General features: G+C 35.6%; 1 protein-coding gene across 2 annotated transcripts in view; it reads left to right on the top strand.

Annotated features, from left to right (window-relative positions):
* Positions 1 to 25,858, top strand: part of LOC138715119 (UDP-glycosyltransferase UGT5-like) — a 167,918-nt gene extending 142,060 nt beyond the window's left edge. For both annotated transcript variants that reach the window (XM_069847649.1, XM_069847648.1), the window contains exons 2-7: positions 4,896 to 5,077; positions 5,971 to 6,228; positions 9,743 to 9,956; positions 13,919 to 14,141; positions 20,732 to 20,951; positions 25,507 to 25,858. In XM_069847649.1, the coding sequence (XP_069703750.1) occupies positions 4,902 to 5,077; positions 5,971 to 6,228; positions 9,743 to 9,956; positions 13,919 to 14,141; positions 20,732 to 20,951; positions 25,507 to 25,813 (1,398 nt within the window). In that variant the 5' untranslated portion in view covers positions 4,896 to 4,901 and the 3' untranslated portion in view covers positions 25,814 to 25,858. The remainder of the gene's footprint in view (positions 1 to 4,895; positions 5,078 to 5,970; positions 6,229 to 9,742; positions 9,957 to 13,918; positions 14,142 to 20,731; positions 20,952 to 25,506) is intronic.
* Positions 25,859 to 26,764: the final 906 nt, after the last annotated feature.

Here is a 26,764-nt window from a genome sequence, read left to right on the forward strand (position 1 = left end):
CCTATAGGCTAAAAGTAGCAATTTTTTTCATTTAATTTATTGTGTTCCATAGATCTTACATTAGCATTGAAACTTTCAGATGTGGTAGGCCTAGGGGAGACCCGGGCAAAACGAGTAACCCGGACAAAGCGAATAATGCATATTTCTTAGAAACGCCAACGGGTAGCGCTTTCTGCCATGTTGGGGAAGAATCCTAACCAGATTTTGCTGCTGGAACTGACTCGTCGTCATTCTAGCTAGTAAGAGAAGAAGTCAGCGTGTGTTTGAAGAAAATTGACTGTTTTCTTAAAATATTTCAAGGTAAGAGAAACATATGTACAACACACAATACTGCAGAAACTTTTTGTTATGTGATAGTTATATATAGGCGATACGATTACTTCTAAAGTGCCGTACTTACGAAGAAGATTATTGACGTTTATGTTTGTATAACCTTAAATGAAAAGTGAACTGGCGTCTGCGGCCAAAGTAAATAGGGCAAAGTGGATAACTGATCCGCTTTCCTCTGCCACCTTTATTTAACTATATAAGTGTTAGCTGTATTTTTGTATGTATTTGTCTATTGTAATAAAACGTGTTAGATCATTTTACATAGTGGAGGCATTAAGTCACACTAATTAAATTATAAATCAGTAACACTGATCTTAGTTTTTACTTAAAAAGTTCGTAATGCGTTTTCAGATGGTTTAATTTTTCAAGAGGAAGATGGAATAAGCCAAATGGTCTGAAGAAGCCATGAAGAAAGCACTTGAAGAAATAAAATCTTCCAATCATTGGTTCTGCTATCTGGCCATACAACCATAACGTGTTTGTTGATGACGATTTTGCTCCAGATCAACTTACAGATAGCCCACTTGAGATAGAAATCAGCGAAACGACAGCTGGCTCAAATTTAACAAATTCTGCGGTGCCAGCTTCTTCAGCGGCTGAAGAAACAGTTAATGCTCACTCAGAATCAACCACCTCTGTGATGTCAGCATCTTCAGAGATTGAAGGAATATTCAATACATCAATTACACACAGATTTTCAGTTCCGGTTACACCAAAACCCTCAACATCGTCAGCAAGAGAATCCAAGTCAGTTGTTTTGATTTAGACCAGTGCCAAAAGTGAATGCTCGAAAGATAAGAGTTCAACGAAGAAAATGTCAGCGCTCTGAAGTTCTTACATCTATACAGATTAAAAAACGTTGAAAGAGAAGTAACTTATGGGCAGGAGCAAAAGCATAAGAAATCCAAGTCTTCAGTGCTAGTGAAACGTCGACTTGTTCAAATTTGTATTTTGTACTAATCTAACGTGCTGTAATGGGCTGTAAATAACATATTCTATCGTCTAATATAACTCATTAACATCGTGTTTATGTGTTGATTTAATTTTATTATCGATGAATAAAAATTAAATAGAAATGTGAAAATGTTATAGGGATATTCACTTTGCCCGGATTAATTATTCGCTTTGCCTGTGTACCCGGGCAAAGCGAATAATTAACTATATTTTCTTTCTGAAATCATATCACTGTCCGTAAGTACGAGAAACGAATTGCTGTTTTTTTATATATGTGAACAACATGTGTCACAACCAATGCCATGAAGATTTTATTTCGTCAGCACCAAAATATAGCCTGTGGCATTGTTTGTTCTTAGCTTATCCGCTTTGCCCGGGTTTCCCCTACAATCAAGAGTTATACAGTTTCTTAGCGAAATGAGGTGAGGCCGAGAAATTTGCCATAGAACACCTGAAATTTGCCTTAATGTTGGGGAAAACCTCGAAAAAAAAAAAAAAACCAATCAGGTAATCAATCCAAGCGAGAATCTAACCCAAGCCCGAACGCAACTCCGTATCAGCAGGCAAGCAAATCTCCCGACTGAGCTACTCTGATGGCTCTACATAAATATACATTACATAGCAAGTAGTTTCACGAGTTGAGCTATAGAAAAATATAATTATAATACACAATATGCAGATTAATTCATTTACAAGCTTAAACAATTCAGTAACTTTAGCTATAAAAATGTATAATGCTTAGCAAGCAGATTAATTCAATTTTATTTACAAGCATAAACAATTCAATAACTTAAGCTAATCAAAATATGCAATATACAATTAATGCACTATACAAGCATGTGCAATTCATCAGTTGAGCTATATAAAAATGTAAATAAGGAAATATAAATAAATATATATATATATAAAGTAATTTTTTTAAATCGTAAAAATATTTTTTTCATATAGCAGAAGGACAGTGTTTTATACGTACAAATTTTCGTTATTGTACAAGATACAGCAATGGGGAAAAAAAGTTGGATATTTCAAAAAAATTTTACTGCTGTAAGTTGTACCTAACCTCTTAAGATGCGATGTGTAGGAAAAAGTGTTCTCGTTGTACACACAGCAGTTCCGAAATAACAGTTGAACTAAACAAATATGAGCAGTATCATCATCATCATCATCATCATCATCATCATCCATAAAGTATAGGCCACTAATTGGTCTGTTCTGCCATTAGAGGATATAATACTTTTATGTGTTTTGAAACAAAAATGTGTTTAGCTTCAGATGAGTTGCTCCAGATATATTAATCCATTTCATTATAGAATAAAAAGAAGCCTATACAAAGTATACCATTTTAAGCGTGTTTATATTGCGAATAGAAGAGGATCATAATGCATAACAGAAAGATATCGATTTAAGGATAATATATTCTCTAGGTCTATGTTTTCCAGTTCAAGTGATTATTCAACTCCAAACCAAGAAACCTTGTGCTTATAGATTATTTTTGATCAGTTCCACTGCGTCTGATATTGTATAAAAATTGAGCATTATTATGTGTACTAAATTTAGTTACATTGGTTTTATGAACATTGCGTTAGTTTACTTGTACAAAATAATTTTCGTACGATTAAACACTGTATTACAAGTGTAATGATTATGTTGTTTCCTTGAGGTAATCACACTTGGATCATTTCCAAATAAGATTATCTAGGATAAAAATTGTCTAAACCATTTACTCAAACTAAAAACAATACCACATCTAAAATTGATTCCTGGGGAACTTCATGTTTAATATTTATAAATTCTGAGTGAGTAATTTTGTGACTATTTAGTACATTTACCTACACATTTTGTTTTCTGTTTGATGAATACACTGCTCCGTCGATTTAGTAGAAAGTCATTGTTAACCTACTTAGATATAACACGTTGAGTAAGTCCCCTGAAATCGGCAAGCATAATCTTTTGGTAGAGCAGTGGTATTCAATCAAAGGAACCTGTTTTAGAGTGACCCTATAATGCACGTTACTTGTATTTGTGAGCAGGGTGTCTACTGGTGTCCTGCAATGTTCGTAAGTAAGAGAGGCAACCAAGACATTAAAAACTTTGTCTTATTTCTTATGAAAAACCAATCGCAAGATATGTGCTGAAATTCGCCGTTAAAACATGAGTGAAGGGCAGCGAATGGTTTTATAACAAAGTGAAACAAACACGACAAACCTTCTTCTGCAGAGCGAATATCGAACTTCGCCGTACTCGACAAACTTGAACTGAACATAGCGCCTGTAATACATGATGCTACTGTCACGTGACGTAATGTAGCCTATACCCCATGTACACTTATACTCATTCCAATGAGAGTGAAGTTGAGAAAATATCTGCAAAAAGATATTTTCTCAACTTCACTCCTTTTTTCATATGAAAGAATTTCCACCACTTAGTCTAAAAAAGAATCTTATTCAGACGCTTGTAATGCCCCATTTTGATTATTGCGATTCCTTGCTAACTAATGTAAGTTCACTCTTAGCTGAGAGACTACAACGTGTTCATAATGTGTGCATACGATTCATCTGCAATACTCGTAAATTTGATCATATAACACCTTCCCTCCAGTTACTTTCATGGGCGCGTCTGAAGGAACGAAGAACAATACATTCACTCTTTAGAATCATGCATACTTCTACTCCGAATTATCTGTTATCGCGCTTTCAATTTCTTACAACTCTTCGAAACCGACATCAAGCACTTCTTTCTATCCCTCATCATAGAACGTCTTTATATTCATCTTCCTATACTCTAGAAATACCTCGCCTCTGGAATTCGTTACCTAATGATGTCAGGAACTGCCGGACTTTATCACAATTCAAAATTAAATTGGAAAATTTTGTCTTATTTAATGTTTTTTAGGTATTGCTAGAAGTATTGATTTGTGTTTTTTTTCTTTTTCTTTTTTAATCTAGATTAAAATTCCAAGTTTCTTGTTTATGTTAGTTAATTAGTTAGGATAGAATTAATTATGATACTTAATCACTCATTTAAAGTTTGTGTGACTGCAACCTGTGTATATTTTTGTGTGGCTTTACTTTGTTTATAGTGTTTTTTTTTCTCTCTCTCTATTTCTTGTGTAGCTTTACTTTGTATATAGTGTTTTTTTCTGTTTATCTCTATTATTGTATTTGTATTCCTGGTGTTGTGGAAGAGAAGGCCTGATGGCCTTAACTACACCAGAATAAATAAACAAATAAATAAATAAATAAATAAATAAATGAATGAATATATAAATAAATGTTGTACTAAGAAAACGGTCTTAATTGATAAGTAAGATGTAAGTCAACCGAAGATCTCATTTTTAGCATCATAAATATTTAAGTTGTTGTCAATATATTGTGATTTACACAGTCAAATACTTCAGTTAAATCACAAGATATCCAATTGCGAATTTAAAGACTTCAGTACTTCATCCACCAACCTAAGCTGAAGTCTCTATCTATTATTGTTTTCTGAAATTATAAACTGCTCTGAAACTAATATATATTATTGGATTCCAAATAATGATGTAATGTGTTTTATATGTAACTTTCCCAAACACTTTTGAAAGTGTTAATAATGATATGGATGTCTTCCAGGAACCTATGGAAAACTACACCGACGTGGACATGTCTTTTATGTACGACTATGTGCGACAGAAGTACAATTTCACTGATTACCAGGAGGTGACTGCATTTGGTGCAATTCTCAGGTTTTCTTTCTATGTCGGAATTGCATGCAGTATGCAACTGGGGTCGCCTCAAATACAGGAATTTTTAAAGTAAGTATTCAGTGTTTTCTGTAGAATTACTCATTTAGTAACATATTTGAAACAATACTTGATTTTTATATAATGAAAGCATAATAGCATACAAATATTAAATTTACTTTATTTGAGAATAAGGACAGATTTTCAGCAATACCAATGAGAAGTTTTACAAGTATTTTAATCCAGTTAAATAAAAATAGCAATAGATTTAAATTGGTGTGCAATAAAGTAATTTTTCTAGACGAGCCAGAACACGTTTCTTTTTCAATCGATTGAGTGAATTGATTTCGACACTATCAGTACTCATGTAACCAAGTGATTTAAAAAGTGACATGAGATTCATAGAATCCCAATGATTGCGTGAATATATAGGATATTTTTTTGTTTTATTACATTAAGCTCGTCGCTTATTCATTTGCAAGTAGATTACGCAAGATGACAGCATGCGTACGACTTTATTAATTGTATTTCTGCCACTTTTATATTTGATATTGTTCTAATACTGGTTGGGTGGAAGAGAAGGCTTTATGACCTAAATAAATAAAATATAGCAAATAAATAAATATTGTTTATCCGGCTAGGAAGCGCTGGAAAAGATCCAGACAGCTTAATTCTGTTGTGAGATTATCTAAATAAGAGGTCAATACCGCTAGGTCTACTATTAAGTTGCTTGGATATAAATTTGGGAAGGATTTATAAAGCAGTAGGTAGGACGGAACGCTCTATAACTGTAGAAGAGATGTCAACAGAAATATTAGCATTGTTTTTTTTCTTTCTAGGAGAATGCACGTCGTTTGTATTGTTACGATCGGTCTGAAGAGACAAAGAGTAAAATGACATCGAAAATCGATAGTGTGTCTAATAGCGCATGACAAATGAAATTAAATGCGTTATCCTTATTCTAGATCTCATCCAAATACCCAGAGGAGCTTCGACCTCGTATTCCTTGAACTCAGTCGCTACCAGTGTTACTACGGCCTAGTGCATCACGTGGGGTCACCGCCTGTTATTGGAATTCGCTCAGTTGGAATCACTGCAGCCACCCTTGCTGCAGTGGGCAGTCCTAACAACCCCTCCTATTTTCCAGATAACTATCTCCCGTGCTCGAGCCACATGACTTTCTTTGAGCGAGTGCACAATACTGCCCTCTACCTGTGGAATAGGTACTTTCATATCTTTATCTGCATGAAATGTTAAATAACAGGGACTGATATGTTTATGCTTTAAGTTATATCTTTATTTATCGTTTAATTTAATCACTCTTTCAACTGCAACGTGTATTTCACATCATCGTATGATCATGAATTTTCGAATAAGGGATATTGTGGCCATGATTAATTTCCTTTGAGATTCTAAACTTATTCTGAGAAAAACCACAGAGAACATAATGCAGAAAATTGCTTATCATCCACTGCATACTTCCACTCGGTAATGAGTTTTGGAATAATATTCTGGGGAAATTCCACAGATAGTAACAGTATATTTCTATTACAAAAAAGAGTAATTAGAATAATAGTAGGTGCGAAATCTAGGGAGTCGTGTAGGACTATTTTCAAAAAACTAGTCCACACCTGTGGAGTAACGGTCAGCGTGTCTGGCTGCGAAACCAGGTGGCCCGGGTTCGAATCCCGGTCGGGGCAAGTTACCTGGTTGAGGTTTTTTCCGGGGTTTTCCCTCAACCCAATACGAGCAAATGCTGGGTAACTTTCGGTGCTGGACCCCGGACTCATTTCACCGGCATTATCACCTTCATATCATTCAGACGCTAAATAACCTAGATGTTGATACAGCGTCGTAAAATAATAATAATAATAATAATAATAATAATAATAATAATAATAATCAAAAAACTACAAATAATGCCCATGGCTTGTCAGTATATCTTTTCATTAATAGTCTTCCTCGTATGTAATCGTGAAAACTTTATAACTAATTCAACAGTTCATAGCATAAATACACGTAAAAAAAATTACTTTCATACTCCATCGGCAAGTCTATCGTGCTATCAAAAAGGAGTGCGTTATATGGCAGTAAACATTTTTAATAGCCTCCCTATCGATATAAAAAATGAAACTCAAAACATAAAATTATTTAGGGCCAAATTAAAGAAGTACCTAATTTCTCACGCCTTCTATTCTGTAGGTGAATATATGACATTCAATAACACTTCATGAAATTGATACTAAAACTATGTGTTGTACTAGTAGACTATATTGTAAATCTCGTGTGTATATATTTCATCTAGACTGTGACTATAAATTAAGATTTTATAATAGTATTAAGTTTTTTGACTTGTTCCATATTCTAGCTGTAAGCATGTATGAATACCATGGAATGTTAATAAATACAATACAATACAATCAGTTAGTAATGGGAAAAATAATGGATAGCATCTTATGCTTCAGATGCCAGCTTCACAAGATTCTGACATTAAAATGTCTCAAAAGAGAAGAAATAGTAGATCAAACACTTGGCTGGCAATAAATTCTCATATAGAACACTTGACAGTCATTCAACTCAGCCAATTAAGTCAGTTCAGTCTAACAAATTAAGTCAGTTCAGTCAATACTTCCAGCCAATTAAGGCAGTTCACTCAGTTCGTCCAGCAAATTAAGTTAGCTCTGGCAGTCAGTCCAGACAATTAAGTCGGTTCACACAGTCCAGCCAAGTTAGTCGCTCCCAATCAATCGACTAGGTCAGTTCAGTGTGATAAATTAAGTCAGCTCAGTCAGTCTAACGAATTAAGTCAGTTGACAGTCCAGCCAATTAGCTTGGTCAGTTCAGATAATCTGACAAATTCAGTTCGGTCAGCCTAAAAATTAAATCAGTTGTCAGTCCATCCAATTAGGTCTGTTCAGTCATTCTGAAAAATTAAACCAGTTCAGTCAGTCCATTCAAATAAGTCAGTTTCGTCAGTCTAAAAATGAGTCAGTTCAATCAGTTCAGCCAATTAAGTCAGTTCAGTCAGTCTAAACTAATTAAATCAGTTGTCAGTCCACCCAATTAAGTCAGGTGTCAATCTAACAAATTGAGTCAGTACAATCAGTTCAGAAACTAAGTTAGGTCAGTCAGTCCAGCAAATTAAGTCATTTGTCAGCCCAACCAATTAAGTTAGTTCAGTCAGTCCCGCCAATTAGGTCAGTTCAGTCAGTCCAGCCAATTAGGTCAGTTCAGTCAGTCTAACAAATTAAGTCAGCTTCGTCAGTATAACCAATTAATTCAGTTCAGTCAGTCTAAGAAATTAAGTCAGTTGTCAGTCCAGCCAATTAAGTCAATTCAGTCAATCTGACAAATTAAGTCAGTTCATTCAGTCCAGTCAATTAAGCCAATCAGTCAGTCTGACAAATTAAGTCAGTTCATTCAGTCCAGCCAATGAAGTCAATTCAATCAGTCTAACAAATGTAGTCAGTTCATTCAGTCCAGCCAATTAGGTCAGTTCAGTCAGTCTAACAAATTAAGTCAGCTTAGTCAGTATGACCAATTAAGTCAGTTCAGTCTAACCAATTAAGTCAGTTCAGTCAGTCAAACCAATTAAGTCAGTTCAGCCAATTAAGTCAGTTCAGTCAGTCCAGCCAATTAAGTCAGTTCAGTCAGTCCAGCCAATTAAGTCAGTTCAGTCAGTCTAACCAATTAAGTTAGTTCAGTCAGTCCAGCCAATTAAGTCACTTCAGTCAGTCTAACCAATTAAGTCAGTTCAGTCAGTCTAACCAATTAAGTCAGTTCAGTCAGTCTAACTAATTAAGTCAGTTCAGTCAGTCTAACCAATTAAGTCAGTTCAGTCAGTCTAACCAATTAAGTCAGTTCAGTCAGTCTAACCAATTAAGTCAGTTCAGTCAGTCTAACCAATTAAGTCAGTTCAGTCAGTCTAACCAATTTAGTCAGTTCAGTCAGTCTAACCAATTAAGTCAGTTCAGTCAGTCTAACCAATTAAGTCAGTTCAGTCAGTCCAGCCTATGAAGTCAATTCAGTTAGTCTAACAAATGAAGTCAGTTCATTTAGTCCAGCCAGTGAAGTCAATTCAGTTGGTCTAATAAATGAAGTCAGTTCATTCAGTCCAGCCAATGAAGTCAGTTCATTCAGTCAAACAAATTAAGTCAGTTTTATCAGTGTAAGAAATTAAGTCAGTTCACTCAGTCCAGGAAAGTAAGTCAGTTCACTCAGTCCAGGAAAGCAAGTCAGTTCAGTCAGTCCAGGAAAGTAAGTCAGTTCAGTCAGTCCAGGAAAGTAAGTCAGTTCAGTCAGTCCAGCTAATTAAGTCAGTTCAGTCAATCAGGTGGATCGGTCTGTCCAATGAATTATTAGGTCAGTTGAGTTAGGTCGTCGGTTGTTTGGTGAGTACAGTGAAATAAATCAGTTCATTCTGTCAATCTGATCGATTGATATTTCAATTAATCCTTTGATTTATTAAGTAAGTCCAGTCAAATTAATTATATCGGTCGGTAATTCAGTCAATTATTAAATCACTTCAGTCAGTTAATCTGTTCGATCGGTTGATCGGTCGACCTGTCCAGTCATTCATTGCGGTTAATTAGTCCAGTACATTATCTTAGTCAATTCAATATATAGGCTAATATAGGGTGTTTGAATATTTTATTTAAGTATGGTTTATTACAAAATTGTTGAAACATGCACAGTACTTACTACATTATTTTATTGACACAGCATTTTAACTTTCAGATTTTTATGGCACACCATATTGTTACCAACAAATGAATTATCAATGAGATATTATTTCGGCCTTCAACCTCCATCTGTATGGGAGGCAGAGAACAATGTAAGTCTTGTAATGGTCAATAATCACTGGAGTCAAAGCTATCCTTTGCCTCTGATGCCGTCCATTATTCAGCTGGGCAACATTCATCTACAGGAAAAGTCGAAAGAATTACCAAAGGTAAGATAAATACAAATCAACTGTACTCGAATTAATTTTAAATAGTTATTGTATTAAATATCACTTTAAATTCCAAGATATGAAATTCGATGGTTAATAATTCCCAAGAAAACGTATCTGAGATCAATACATGGAAAGCTGAAAATAACATCGTCAGGATGTATCTATCTCATACTCAGTAAATTCATTAATACTATATAAAGGTCTTACAATTAGTCATTCATGTATAACATGCTTAAACATTATTTATGGTAGATCTCTTACTGTTACAGGTAATTTATTATAAAATTTAATTCCGTTAATAAAACATGTATTCAAACTTAAGTTCAGCTTACAGTATGGTACATCAACGTTTGATTTATTTCTTGTGCTGACCATTGCTATTCAATGTTTTTGATTAGCTTTCGTCTGATTATTTAATTTATGGCCCTCTTTTTTCATAGTGATAAACTGACATACTGAGACGTTTCTCTTTGTTATGTACACATACCCGTATATAGGGATCATAAATTAAGACACTCTTGTAGAAATGAAGTTTTACTGTAATATAAATACATAGGCTAGTCAACTGCACTGCCTTTCCATCACTACTACTTTTATTGATAAGAGGTCGGACAATAAAATAATGAGACTGATTTTTTTCCCACCTGATGAGGCAACCCTGCAGCCTTCTACCAGAGATATGTTTGACCTTGGCCCTCCCTACACCAGAATTCCAACTGGGACAACTCTGCAAGCCGTAAGTGTGGAGTAATTGCTTGACTAGTGGAGTTGTGTGTTTGCTCCTCGTCAATACAATGAAATCCCATAATATCGCTCATCTGTATACCATCTTGTTTTGTGTGAAATTCGGTGAAAATGCCATACAACGTATGGAAAGTTTCAGAAAGCTTTTGGAAATGAAGTGATGTCAAGAGCACAAGATTTCCGATGGTATAAAATGCTGATTTATCTCAACACTGCCGCAGCCTCCATATTCACCATATTCCACAGCCTTGCTCCATGCGAATTTTCCTATTTCCAAAAGGGAAATTAATTGTGAAAGGAGAGATAGCAACGTTGGAAAAAATGTGTGCAGTCTCAAGGGAACTCTTTGAAGGCGATCACATTGTAGTTAGTTACAAATATAAGTAAAAGTGTTTTGTTTTAACCAGTCTCATTACTTTATTATCCGACCTCGTATGTACACTTATAATGCATAAAATATTATCTAACGCCCATAAAAAGAGAATATAATCTTTCGGATTGCCGAAAGATAAGAAATAATAGGCCTAAATAATGTGATAAAATCTACTGTAAGGGATAGGGAACGACGGCAGGTCTATGTGAGGGCGGCAATGAATCTCCGGGTTCTTTAAAAGCCATAAGAAAAAATGTACTGTAAAAATGTTACGTTTGACTTGAATTGTATCAATGGACAACATTTTAAGAATGAAAACTAGAGACTTAAAAAGTCTTCAAAACGTAACCTAAAAGTATAAAAATATACAATTTAAAACAAGTTAAAATTAAGTGTGAGTTCGTTTCCTAAGTATATCCGCGTTCAGAAATATATTTTTAATTACAGTGAAACCTCTCATTTACTGACATCGAAGGGACGTAAAAATCTGTCCGCATCTGGTAGACCTGTGTTCTTTATTGGGAGGGAGGCTCCCCAGTCTAACAGTACATTTATAACATATATTATATATCCCTTCACGCTTTAAATGAAATTTTATGACTTTGTTTGTCCACATTGTTTATTCACATTGTCACTCAATTGTACCTACAGAGATTTCACATTTCTGATAATCCTACTTCTCTGTGGTGTAATAATCATGATGAAGATCTGGAACACATTCTTATATACTGTCCATCCATAAACCACAAAAGAAGTAAATTAAAATCATCAGTACCAGTTGCAGAAGAAACAGCCCTGCAGTATATATCTTAGCAACAGGCATCTATAATGAACACCGATCAAAATGACCCTCATTTCTCATGAAAAACAACAAATGAATAGACTACAGTGGACTATAGTGGACATTATGTTGTCAGCAAACAGCTGGATACATTAAGAAGATTGATTGTTTATCCACTCGCTTCCAGCTAACAAGGGGTAGCCGGCTGGGCTAGCGATAGCCTACGAGACCCTTATTGTCTTCTTTCATGTTAAGGAATTTCACCCGCTTCAAGCTAACGGTATTATCTTCTTTCATGTTAAGGAATTTCACCCGCTTCCAGTTAACGGTATTATCTTCTTTCATGTTAAGGGATTTCTGTACAGCCCTTAAATTCCATTTTCGTTAACACAGTGGGTCTTGAAATTCAAGTTCTGTCCGAAGTCAGGAGGTAAAGCAAGCTTTAGGACTGTCAAACAGCTGTTCTTGTCCGTGTCCGTAAATGAGAGTTCATTTTATCATTATTTCTATATTATTTCAGTTGGGACATAAAAATCTGTCCGTATAAGCTTATGTGGAGGGTTCGTATCTTGGGGGTGCCCGTATTATTAAGAATTCCAGCGAATGCACTGTGAAGTTTCACTCAATACTCCATAAAGCATCTTAATATTTGCAACACATTATTGAGAACCTCGAATCCTCTTGTCGTTTCTACAAGGAACATAGCAGCAGAAAAGAAAGTCTGTTCAAGGAAGTTAAAGATTCCACCTGAAGATCTGGATATGTCCATAAACTACGACAAAATCTTAGGAAACAAGAGTACGACAAATGGTGTGCTCTTCCACATAAAGGAAAAGGTGTTATTTTATTTCAAGAATATACTCCCGGAAATAAATGGATTTTTTCTAAGGAGGGTCTGTCTTCCTCTGAATGGCGGGACGCAATTAAGATGAATGCTAACGTAGCACCAGTGAGAAGTCTTCATGGGAGATCCTTGGACGGATATTGCAACGAGATTGAAACCTTAGCACACGTCCTAGGATCCTGTCAGCATGGAGAACTCCTGAGAAATTCACGCCATCATAACATCCGAAAACAAATAGCACAAGCCCTTAGAAAAAGATCCTTCGAGGTCCATGAAGAGGTGCACTGCGTTGCGTCTGAAGGCGGCGGAATTAGAAGAGCGGACATCGCGGCTCTAGACAAGACTAATAATAAAGGTTTTATACTGGACGCAACTGTTAGATTTGAAATGAGCCAGACCCAACCATCTGAGGTCAACAAAGAGAAACAACAAATTTATGAGCCTACTATTCCGTATTTTCGAGAAAAATATCATATGGAAGGCACCGGGAAGTACATGGTTTAATGATCGGAGCGAAGGGCACCATCCCACGATCAACTGTAAACACTATCAAAACATTTGGAATCCATGACATCATTCCAAAAATAATTACTTCTAGCATTAAAGGGTCTGTGGCGATTCTAAAAATCATTTACACGGAATACCATAATCCCCCCCCCCCTTTTCTATCCGTTAGTGTGTGATTGTTACAATATATGTACAAATTTATTACTTCTTAAATTTAAGCTCCTAGTTCACATTTCAATTTGACTCATCTATTTTACTGTAATCGTTATTATTCTTATATGTGTGTTATTCTGTGTTTTTGGCAACCCAGGATGCCTGGGCAGACTATTTCTTGGAAATAAATTATATACTCACCATGCGTCTGTAATAAATTTAGAACTTTGAAGAATAGGCCTATTGTAAAAAAAAATACACTTCGCTAAGGACGGCAAATAGATGACGGATGTTGTATACAAATGGTTGAGCATTAGAAAAAAAACGCCTTCTGTAAAAATGTAGGTAAATTATGTGACTGTATAAACGCACATGGATATTTCTCCCAGTATAAAACTTCTTGCGTTTGTATCGATAGGTAAGGCATTACCAGCCTGTTGGATATTTTTGTTACAAACTACATATAAATGAAAGCACGAATAGGTTTCATTTTGTCACGACTTGCATAATGTAAAATGTCACTTCATGGTGATAAACTAAAGACTTGTATTTTTTAGGATCTGAAGAAATTTCTGGATGGTGCTACGGAAGGTGCAATTTACTTCAGCTTGGGGACTAACGTCAGAAGCGAGACCATGTCACCGGGAAAAAAGATAATATTCTTGTCTGCATTTTCTCTTTTGTCACAACGAGTTCTCTGGAAATGGGAAACCGATGATATGCCAGGATTGTCAGATAACGTGAAATTAGCAAAATGGCTTCCCCAACAAGATGTTTTGGGTAAGAATAAGTTAACATAATGATGATTTACGGGTCATTGTTAGATTTAGGCCAATTATCATTCACAGTTGTATATGTTGTATTATTTTTTCTTTTGCTTCTGCTGTACTTAAAACTGAGCCGAGAAAATATAAGTATTTCTCTTTGAGAAAAAAACGATGAGCCAATCCGCGTGCTTAGACTCGAACCCAATAAAGGTACCGTCACACGTCGCTACTTTTGCAGCGCTGCAGTACAAAAAACTGCGCAACTCTCGTGCTGCGACGTGTGAACAACGGTGCAACCCGAAAAGTAGCGGCCCGCTACTTTTTCATGCTGCGCGCAGCTTAGAAGTAACGACGTGTGAACAGGGTTCTCAGGGTTGCAGCCGCAGCATTTTTGATATCGGTTTTGTTGAAACTTTTGCTGCGGTTGCGACCAGTGTTGCCACCCAAATGTGCCAATTGTTTATTGCTTGGATATATTTTAATGTTAGATGTGATGAAAATAAATTATTTGTAACAGTTATTAAATGCACAACACAGTCTGAGCATATTTGCTGACGATATAATTCATTTTTTTAATTTTCCGTAGCGTAGTTTCAAACAGGAGGGTTGCCAACATTGATTACGTGAATATGCTGTTGGTTATCACTTAAGTATATAGGCATTTTTAAAAGCTTTATAGTAAAAAATAATGCCAATTACTGAATACTAGTTAGGACAGAAAAGCAAATAATAGATAAGTAAGCTTTCGCATGAGTTTCTTAATAATGCGAACATAACCACAAAATGTATATTGAGAAGTCAACACGGAGATGGAAACCTGCAGCATGACTGCGGCTGCAAAAGTAGCGCCTTGTGTGTGAACAGACTCGCAACCTCCAGTTGCAACTTTTGCTACACTCGGGTTGCGCAGCACGAAAAGTAGCGTGCAGCGCGCTACTTTTGGCTTATGTGTGAACACGATACGAAACTTTTGCAGCTGCAGTACAAAAGTTGCGCAGCAAAAGTTGCGACGTGTGACCGTACCTTAAAGCCTTGGTTTTTCTGAACCGACGCATGCGACGTGCGATGTGCGAGGCCCGCCTCGCACAAATCTGGACTACATGAGAGATAGTGAGTGGTTTCTATGGCTGCGAGGTGCGCAATCTGCGGAGGTTCGAAGAGAGGCCTCGCTGCGTCGTCTCGGACCGAATCGCGCAGCCGGATTTGTGCGACGCGTGAACTGCGAGGCTTCAGCAAATGGCTTTGGATCTAGAGGGAAGAAACAATGGTGGGTGGTAAAGAAAAGTTGTAAATTCACATTTTTTCACTCCTTAAATTTAAAGGAATTCACAACTTTTCGATGATTGGTTCTATCTCCCTATTCAGGTGAGAAAAGGAGGTGAGAAGGGTAGCCTACATGTCGGAGTCGTTACAAACACCTGTTCTACTTGACTAACCAACAATATATTGCAAAGAGCGGAATATAAAATACGTAAGAAATGAAAAACATTGTAAGATGGGTTCACAAGAACGGATATATGAAGAAAATACTAACGTATCTAGAAAAAAATTGAAATTAGATAGCCTAGGTAGAGTGGAAAAAGACAGTCTGCTGATCGCAAATACTGTGCATGTAGCAGTAAAACCGTATTCATTCACTGACAGTGTTCTTCCCAACGGCAGATCTTTCACTGCAAATCTAGCATTATTCAATCTTCCATATTTTCTGCCTTCCTCTTAGTCTCCACATAGGTTTCAAATATCTTATGTTGTGTATCATCTGGTAATTACTTCTGCTCCGAACTTCTTTTCCCGTTCACAATTTCTTCCAGTGCATCTTTCAGTAGGTAGCTTCTTCTCAGCCTGACCCAACCAATCTGTTATCTGTTTACAGCAGGGATGTTAAATCGCCTGTATTACGTGCTCATACTACAAGCAATACAAATCCAACAAGATTCACTTTTCAGCTAGATAAAATGCAATCATCGCTCTTAAGGAAATGTTGTGCGGGTTCTTGAGAAGACGCAGTGCAGGCGCTTGACATCCCTCGTTTACAGCTTTTTAAATGAGTCCAGTACTCATTATTATTTTCAGGTGTGGATTCTAATTTAGTGGCTTTCTCTTGAAAACATGCTTCAAATTTTTTTTCTTTCTCTTCGTTCTTCTGTTTATCTATATCCAATTTCGTCACAAGAAAAATATTGGAGTTAGATATATATAGCGTTGACAAATAGTCTAATGAAGATATCACTGCCTTCTCCACTAATAATGCAGGATAATTTTGGCTTATTTTTTCAAAAGTAGCAAGACGGTAAAATCCATTGGACATAACAAGCGCTCAGCAACTGATTCACGCGAACTCGCAGGATGAGAAACCACACGCTTCTCAGCGTCATTGCGAAAATGGTACGCAGCCGGGGTTGGTTTTTCTGAACCGACGCATGCGAGGTGCGAGATGCGAGGCCCGCCTCGCACAAATCCGGAATACAGTAGAGATAGTGAGTGGTTTCTATAGCTGCGAGATGCGCGGTCTGCGCAGCGTCGCAGAGAGGTCTCGCTGCGTCGCCTCGGACAGATTCGTCCGGCCGAATTTGTGCGAGGCTTCAGCAAATAGCTTTGCATCTAGAGGGAAGAAACAATGGTGGGTTGTATAGGGGAGATGTAGATTGGATTATTTTTACATTGCTTAATAGTAAATGAATTCACAACGTTTCGGAGAATGGTTTTATCTTCGTCATAGGTGAAAAAAGGAGAGTGAGAAGTTGAAGGTCAATATGAGAGTTCACATAAACAGATAAATGAAGAAAATAATGAATTATATAGGAAAATAAAATTATTATAATTTAGAAATGTTGAATAGAGAAAACCTCCATTCACGTCCACGTCGTGGTCGGTTACACTGAACAACAAATTTTTATTTTTTGTCTTGCTCCGAAACAAAAATAGATGAATATTACTAATATGTGTACCCTAAATCTGAATTTAAAATCGAAATTGCCCCATCACGTACTATTTTCCGCGGAAAATTAATTAAATTTTGTATGAAAAACTTCTTGTTTTTAATTTTTCACTGCTTCTGGTAAAATTACAACACACTTGGGATTCAAAACGCCTCACAATACTTGAAAAATGTGTACTGGATACAAACATGATGTTATATAGTTTAAAACAGAACAACAATAAAATTTTTTAATGCATATAATGAGAAAAAATTCTGAATTTGAACTTACATTAAACGAATTTTCTGGATTACATCTGTTTATAACTACATCCGATACTGTCTTTTACAACGAACCAACAATAGTTTCCAAGCATCCTGGATGATGATCTTCCTTTATATCGTCTTTCCATTTCAAATATTTCTTGATGAACTCTTCTCCCCTTCTCGTCGCTTACCGCTCCAAGGTTAGGAGAAAAGAAATTCAAATGAGAAAAAGTGTATTTTGAGAGACATATTACACCCCATTTTCTCATATGCACCTGACATGGTTTCCACAACAAGTTGTATGTAGTTGTCTGCCATAGAATTTGCAAGGAAATTTCAGCATACGTCTTTGATAGCGCATCATGCCATTTTTTCTGTAATGGAAAGTTTTTCCTCAAACAAAGAACCAGCCATAACTTTGTGAATTTGTGGACGATGAAAATGCCCTCTTTTAATTTGCTTTCACTCAAACTGGTAAACTTTTCTTTTAAATACTGAAAACCACATCCTTGTTTATTCATTGCGTATACCTCACGTTGAACTGTTCTGAAATTTAAAGAATAGAAGGGACCAATATCTGTTTATTTATTAGGAGTACAAAATAAAATGCCAACAACCATAAGAAATCGGAAATAAGTTATAAACTCATAAAAAGCATTAGCTTTAGTTTTGGTTTACAACCTCCAACCCGCGCCAGATGTTTTCTAGGACAACGCTTATCGAAAACTGAAATCATAGTATGTCTTAAAACCCTTATGTGATACGAAGGAAAGAGATGCATTTTAAGATTCAGCGCACACAAAACCATAAGGAACACATTGTTTTAAGTCGGAGCAAAATTTTTATTGTTCAGTGTTATAGCAAACGGGAGAGAATGAGAGCGTGGGTCCGTTCCTTACAAACCGGAATACTCTGGCTATGGGGTCATAACTAGATAGAAAAGCAGGCAGGTTTAAAGGTCTTAATGTAACAGTCCCACCACGAAACTCACTCATTAAGGGACTAATGCCCCAGTCTGAGGATTTTTTCAAATACTCGAAATTTTCAGGCAAAAAGTCGGAAGCGGTGGAGAGACCAGCTTTTAATCAGCGTTCAGTCTGAAGCGGAACAGACGAGAAGGCCTAATCCAAGATAATTAATGATGAGGTTAGTGATGATGATAACGACGACAATGATGATTATGATGATGATGAAGTAGGGAGATAGTGTCTACTGGATGCAAATAACCGTGAATCTAGTAGTAGAATAGCACAGGGAAGCATAAATCTGTAAAAAATGTGTAAAAAAACCGGCAATCATACCTCAGGAAGATTTAAACTCGGTCGAAGTTTTCAGATGTCCCCATCAAGCAACCGAGTTCAAACCTCCCTGACGTGTGCTTAGCTATCATACAGCAATATTAAAGCTAAATAGAAAATATTACGACGCCCTTTCACTTGATTCGTTTCGCAGCCGGAAGATATAGGTTAGTTTATTTTACGGTTCTTTATCAATATCTTAGGTTATTTAGCGTCTGAATGAAGGTGATAATGCCGGTGAAATCAGTCCGGGGTCCAGTACCGACAGTTACCCAGCATTTGCTCATATTTGGTTGAGGGAAAACCCCGGAAAAATCTTAACCAGGTAACTTGCCCCGACCGGGAATCGAATCTGGGCCACCTGGTTTCGCTGCCAGACGCGCTAACCTTTACTCCACAGGTGTGGACCACAGATCATAGAGAACTAAAGTAAGTACATGGGTTGATTGGAGCATGATAACTAGTTAGCAGGCAAATATGCCACTTCAATCCGTGGAAAAGAGTGGTCAGAAAGTTGGTTATGTATATAGTAAGTGGCTGGATTATCTACAGAGAAATACATGGACGAGACTCCCTGGACCTACAGTACTTAGAATCCGATGATACTTGGCTGTTCAATATCTCAAGATTTTCGAACTGCAAGAGAATGGGGCGCCCTATTTCATCATCTCGAGGAATGAAATTTGACATGAGATTTGATAATAGAGGTCATTTCATGGCAAATCGACCCTCTCAGAAACACTGCCGGATGGAATGGTGTAAATGCAGACCAGTAACATTTCGCAAGAAGTGTGATGTAACTCTGTGTCAAAGATGCTTTGAGCCTTACCACACTCGGTAAAGACAGATATTACTAAAATAAGTGTTTCATTATTGCTGCAGCATTGTATTGTTGCATTAAATACTAAAACCGTCATAAATAAATTTATTTATATAGGTGTAAATATTTCTGGTTATAAAACATTAAATATACAAAAAATATATTTACTTTATTGCATGAATACGCAGATATCGTAAGTGCCCAGCGGTCTATTTATAGACAGGGTGCTATTCAACTACTTGGTGCACGGCAGAAGAAACAAAACATATTCTTGACATCTTATGGATTAAATTTATGAAATAGATACATTCTTTTAGTTTTTTAAATAAAAATAATTTGGGCTTTAATGGGTTAATTAAATACAAAATTCTATAGAAGAGGTCCCTTGAGACTCCAAAATAACTTTTGAATTTTGTTTCACTATCAATTAGATGGCGGTTTACAAGAATATTGTAAGCACCCTCGCTTTTCCTATTCTTGAAGATATCACTGTCTTCACCAAAAAGAATGCAGGATCATTTCCTCTTCATCATTATCTTCATCTTTCACTCAGCATTAGCAAACAGATGACGAGATCCACCATGCGCTCAGCGACTGATTCACGCGATCTCGCAGCCTGAGAAACCACAGGCCACGCAGCGTCATTGCGAAGATGTTTCGCAGCGGCGGCCTCGCATCTCGCACGTCGCATGCGTCGGTTCAGAGAAACCAAGGCTTTAGGGAACTCAGTAAATCTCGAACCTAGCTACATAACATGAAGCCCGCTACCTTGCAGCAATGTAAGGTAACAGTAAAGAACATGCCAAACTCTGGCGTAAAGAAATTAAACTACATGGTAACGTAAGAGAGACAAATAAGAAAGAGCAAATAATTTAAGAAAAAGGAAAAGGGGAAAATCAAGTAAAGGAGGTAGGACAATGGATCAAGCATGGTAGCGTAAGTCTACGCCAAAATCATCACCATAATCATCATCATCATTCATGGGACAAACGCTAAGTCCCGTGGACTGGAGGTAAATATTCCCCCACGTCGGGAATTGAACCACGGACTGTATGGTTGGGGTGCACGCTCGCTATCTACTAAGTCAGAGTGACGATCATATGTAGCCTATAACTTTTACATAAGTTTTATATTTCGATTTTCAGAATGGGACAATAGTACTAGAAGTGAATACAATAAGTAATTAGCTGTTTTATGCATGTGTCAAATGTATATATATAGGCCTAAAGATAGGGCCCTATATGATAGTGATGACTGACAGTTGGCATTCGTATTATAATATTTTCGTTTTGTATTTACAGCCCATCCTAACATGAAGCTGTTCATAACACAGGGCGGGCTGCAGAGTTTTCACGAGGCCACGCATTATGCTGTCCCCATGATTGGAATACCTTTCATATGTGATCAGCAGCATAACGTTCGTAAAATGGTGGATGCTGGCGTTGGACTCAAAGTGGATTACTCTACAATCACAAATGACAGTCTCGTACAAGCTATAAACAAAATTCTTCATGATCCCAGGTCAGTCATATTCTTTAGATTATTATTGTTTTACTTTGTTAGGCCGGTTTATGAATAACTAACACTTATGAGAAAATAAAGGACCGAGGATCTATAGTGGGTAGGTCTGACTGTCTCTTAACATAGAATTATCATTCCTTATTTATTTACTAACTAGCTGTACCCGTGCGCTCCGCTGCACTTGTTAGAAATAAATATAAAGTAATTACATAATTAAAATAGGACATCTGGTCCAGGGAACATTCGTTTTGATAGAAGGATAAATCGTTTAATATGTCACTTAATTTAAAATGTATTTAAATAATTAAAATTCGATCATTTTGGTCCAGAGACCACTCATTTAGTGCAATGATAATTCCTTTAACATATTTCTTAATTGTTATTACATGCAAATAATTAAAATATGATCATTTGGTTCAGAGAACATCCGTTTTTGGTGCAATTTGGTCCCATCAAAATTTTGCTTGGAATGAAACGTATCGGAAATCATTTTTAAAGAAACTTTTGTTATATAATATTTTTCATGAAAATTAATAATAAGGGAGATATTTCGATTTTTTTAATTCAAGCCCCCCTTATAACCCCCCTTTTAAATAAAGTATTTTGAATGCCATATAGCCTAAAATCTAAGTTACAACGAACTTAATTTATATTTCAATTTTCATATAAATCGGTTCAGCCATTATCGCGTGAAAAGGTAACAAACATACAGACAGACAGACAGACAGACATACAAAACAAAAATTAAAAAAAAAAGGGATTTTCGGTTTCAGGATGGTTAATTACACATGTTAACACTAATAATTTTTGGAAAATCGAAAATTACCAGAAAAATTTTGGCTACAGGTTTATTATTAGTATAGATAACAAGAACACAAGAAAAGAAGCAATGAATGTATACATAAAGTAATGTTAACAAATAAATCTGTGAATAAACAGTAACTATATATATATATATATATATATATATATATATATATATATATATATAAATCCCCAATATTAACTCTTGCTAGAAATCCCAAGTAATACATAGCAAACAGAGTCCTTTAGAGATTTGCACTAAAAACGGTTCACCCAATGACATCCCAAACTGGAACAAACCAGAAGAAAACCCATCCTTAAGATAACTACACACACAAGCTGTCGCCCAAAGCGCAAAATTCCCGCCATAATCACGTCTGATCTAACATTATTTGAAATACATATGTTAACAATCAATGTACAGTATATAGTACATATTACTTTAATTTTCTACACAGTTTGTATTTCATTGCTTGATTAAGAATTCACTGTATTTTACAGTTTAATTCATAACTAACTTATGGATACACGTACGTTTTATCTAGCTGAATTTGTTGTAATCTTCGCAACTTCTAACTTTATTCATAATACTTTTTGCTGGTTGAGTGAAAGAGAAGGTCTTAGGACCTTAATTTTGTTAGCTAAAATAAATAAATAAATAAATAAATAAATAAATAAATAAATAAATAAATAAATAAATAAATAAATAAATAAATAAATAAATAAGTAAGTAAGTAAGTAAGTAAGTAAGTAAGTAAGTAAGTAAATGAATAAGTAAGTAAGTAAATGAATAAGTAAGTAAGTAAATGAATAAGTAAGTAAGTAAATGAATAAGTAAGTAAGTAAATGAATAAGTAAGTAAATAAATGAATAAGTAAATAAATGAATAAGTAAATAAATGAATAAGTAAATAAATGAATAAGTAAATAAATGAATAAGTAAATAAATAAATAAGTAAATAATAATAATTACATAATGCAAAACTGCATGCATTTTATTCTTCATATGAAATAATTAGGAACATTAAATCCAGACGTTTGAGATGGGTAGGGCATGTAGCACGTATGGGCGAATCCAGAAATGCATATAAAGTGTTAGTTGGGAGGCCGGAGGGAATAAGACCTTTGGGGAGGCCGAGACGTAGATGGAAGGATAATATTAAAATGAATTTGAGAGAGATAGGATATTATGGTACAGACTGGATTAATCTTGCTCAGGATAGGAACCGATGGTGGGCTTATGTGAAGGAGGCAATGAACCTCCGAGTTCCTTAAAAGCCGTAAGTAATAATAATAATAATAATAATAATAATAATAATAATAATAATAATAATAATAATCATTATTATTATTATTATTATTATTATTATTACTATTATGAAAGGGGAATTGTGAGAATGTTAGTGAAATGAAGAGGGGAAAAAGCTGGAAAACCTCGAGGAAAACCTTCGCAACCTTGGCTTTGCCCACCACAAATACAACTCCGCCATCACTGGTATTTGAACTGGAAACCGCAGTTGTTATAAACTAGCGGAATCCAACCGAAATACCAAGGTGGCTTTGTATGGGTATAAAAATAGGTGAGACGGCCTGAGTAGCGTAGTCGGTATAGCGCTGGCCTTCTGTGCTCGAGGTTGCGGGTTCAATCCCGGCTCAGGTCGATGACATTTAAGTGTGCTTAAGGGGAGAGGATGGTATTTTTTGGTGAAAAATGTGTAAATTTTCAAAAAAAATTCTTTAAAATACTCTGTGATATGTGTGGAATGCATAGCATAACATTTTGTGGGTATTTGTGCCCTTATCGGATGTTGAGACGTCATTTTTAAACTTCCTGCGCTATGGATTTTTAAATCATACGCCCGCTTTTATCGGTTTCCAGTAACTTCATTTTTTTGCTACATTGCCAGACAAAAATGGATATAATTTATGAAATATTAAAGATACATGCATGAAATTTAGAACACACATTCTTTAGACTATTAGGAAACTTTTCTCTGTAACAGAATTTTGTTAATTGATTTCATTTTAAAAATACATCCGTTTGTTTGCAAGAAAGGAAATCAGAAAATTGTTATTAAATTTTAATTGTTTATTTTACAAACGTAGGGGCTAATATCAAAATTCTGTTACAGACAGTTTGTAGAACATGCGTTTGCAAATACATTGCAAAAAACTGTTTGAATCTATCATTTAAAACGGCTTAGATATATCGGTTTTAATACAATCCTGCATCGGATATATTTTTTTCAAATTTGGGCCCCCAAATATTTTTTTTCGAAATATTTTTACTTGGTTGAGTTGACACACCTAAGAGCTCTCTACATACAAAAATTGAATATTTTACAGCAAATAGGAAAAAAGTTAAAAAAAATACATCCTCTCACCTTAAATGCTACAGTCTCATGTCACTAGATTTAGTGGCATGTAAAAGGACTCCTACGGGACAAAATTCCGGCACACCGGCGATGTTGATATAACCTCGGCAGTTGCGAGCGTCGTTAAATAAACCATAATTTAAAGTTTTAGAACTAGGTGATTATTTGAACTTCTGTGAAACCTGAAGGATACTTATCATTCCACAGCCCCAAGTCACTTGTACAAAAGAATTTTGAAAACAGTACAAAACAAAAACCGAAAACCATATCAATAAATAAACCATGGAGACAAATACTCACTAGCAGCCTAAATCATATATATCCCACATAGATTATAGGCTTTGAAATTAACAACTTTTGTCAGGTTTACTACGCTGCCATCTAGTTGTTACATAAGGAGTCACGTCATAATTCCCATTTGAATAGCATTAGCGAGACTGTACTGCCATCTCGTGTTCGTTTACGGCGGACAGATGGCGATCCTGGCGGTTGTTCTCTTCAAAGTGCTGCCGCTTTTAACATAGCGATGACCTATCTGTTACATATATGATCTAGGCTAGCAGCAAGAAAGTATACAGTAGCAATGTTTAGACTCAACGCACCATGATTGTTTAGCAGACCATCTGCACAAAATTAACATCAAGGACCCACCATCGTGCACTAGTTGTATAAATCCAACCTCCTCAATGAACATAGACCATCTACTAGAACAGGACTGGGCAGCAAGAGCGGATTCTACTCTCTCACGGGGAGCCATATGATTTCTCTTCATTCCCTTTCTTCCCCGCCGAACACCGCGCAGCGTTGATACAGTGACTGATGAATATTAAGCGTTCCCGTTTAGAGCCTGGTTCCGCTCCCGATGCCCAGTCCTGTACTAGAATGTAGTGTAGTAGAATGACACAAGACGATAAATTCCAGTTTACCAGTAATCTACTGGGATATAAGAAAAAAATAACTTCTTATGAACACCATTGGAATAAAAAAAAACTATAAAATAGTTTGAAATACTCTATCATTTATTGACTTAACTGCGGTATAGCCTATGTTTGGTAGGATTCAATTCTTGAAACTGTGCTTCCAATTTGAAGTTCTTTTCATATAAACCTCCGACCGCGAGCGTTTAATCATACGGGTCATTTCTTTAATTGGTATTTCTGTTTTATGTATATGATTTTTTTAAATGTGTGTAATAAAATAAAACAAAAAATATATCTGCTTAATTTCTTCTCTTACATTGTATTCTGTCCTGATGCTTGTCAGTTCTTTTGCATGTTATTATAGGATCCGATAATGGGAGGTTATTCCTGAAAAATTTGTTGCTCTTGTATGAAGATCTTCAAGATTAGTTACATAAGATAAACGATTATATATTAGTTTCAGAGAAAATATGAAGACATTTTCTGCAATATCAAAGGATGTACCCAATAAGCCATTAGACAGAGCAATATGGTGGACAGAATATGTTATTCGACACAATGGAGCAAAGCACCTTCGGTCATCTTCATTGGATTTGGCATGGTACCAATATTTTCTGCTAGATGTCTTAGCAGTGTTATTAATAATTGTACTCTCAATTTTTTATTTACTTTACAAAATGTTTCGCTTAATGAGATACTTGTTTTTGTATTTTAATGTAACTTCCACATATAAGAAATCTGTAGATATTAAGAAATATAAATAACCGAAATTATTTTATTTTTCTGTAAGAATAATTGATACCAATGGGTCCCTTTGTTATAACGTAATAAACATTATATTTATTTATAAACATATTAACATGTGTTTTAATATATTTTGCTGTGATTGAACGGAACTTTGTCCTGCAAGAACATCTGCAATCTGAAATACGCATCGTAGGACCGCGAAGATATCTGGCCACCAGACTGATAACTTAATAGGCCTAAAGTATGGAACATCTGGTATGTAAATTTCTCCTGAAGTTATATCAGTGATGTCAAAGCAAGCGCATTTTTCTGACCTTGACGTCGTGCGCGAGCAGCAAGCGCTAAGTATGGAAAGAGGAAGGGTTGTGTATGTGAATAAGCAGCCTGTTTGATTAAGAAAACAGTGGTGCACAAACTTGAAACGGAACATGAAATTTTATGTCGTTATTTTTATATGGCTCCTTTCTGTTTAATATTATCTATATTGTCTGTAAAACAAAAGTACTAACATTGATTTCTTAATATTGCACTTGTGTTTTAAATCTTTATAACATAATAGAGAGTTAAGAAGGAATATTCACTTAAATTCCATAGTAGTATAATATTATACTGTATTAAGTGGATGAAACATATCATTCATAGAGAAAGTGATATTCCAAAGAATGAGATTGAGTATGACATGATAAGTTGGAATTTATATTGATGGTATCTTTAGCCTTACAAAAGTAATCAATAAACTAATGAAAACAATATTACAGTACAAAGCAAAGTTACCTAGGTACTGTATCTGTTTTAAGTGTAACTAATATTACATAACAAAAGTCTTATCGCATTATACTTTTAAGGTGATATTTGTGAGCAACTTCCTATCATCAGAACATTAAATTATTTTCTCGAAATCTGCTGAAGCTATAGAGCTGACATTTTTACAACACATGGGCACGTATCTTTTGCTTATGATATAGCAG

The sequence above is a fragment of the Periplaneta americana genome, chromosome 15, assembly GCF_040183065.1.
Source record: "Periplaneta americana isolate PAMFEO1 chromosome 15, P.americana_PAMFEO1_priV1, whole genome shotgun sequence".
Lineage (NCBI taxonomy): Eukaryota > Metazoa > Arthropoda > Insecta > Blattodea > Blattidae > Periplaneta > Periplaneta americana.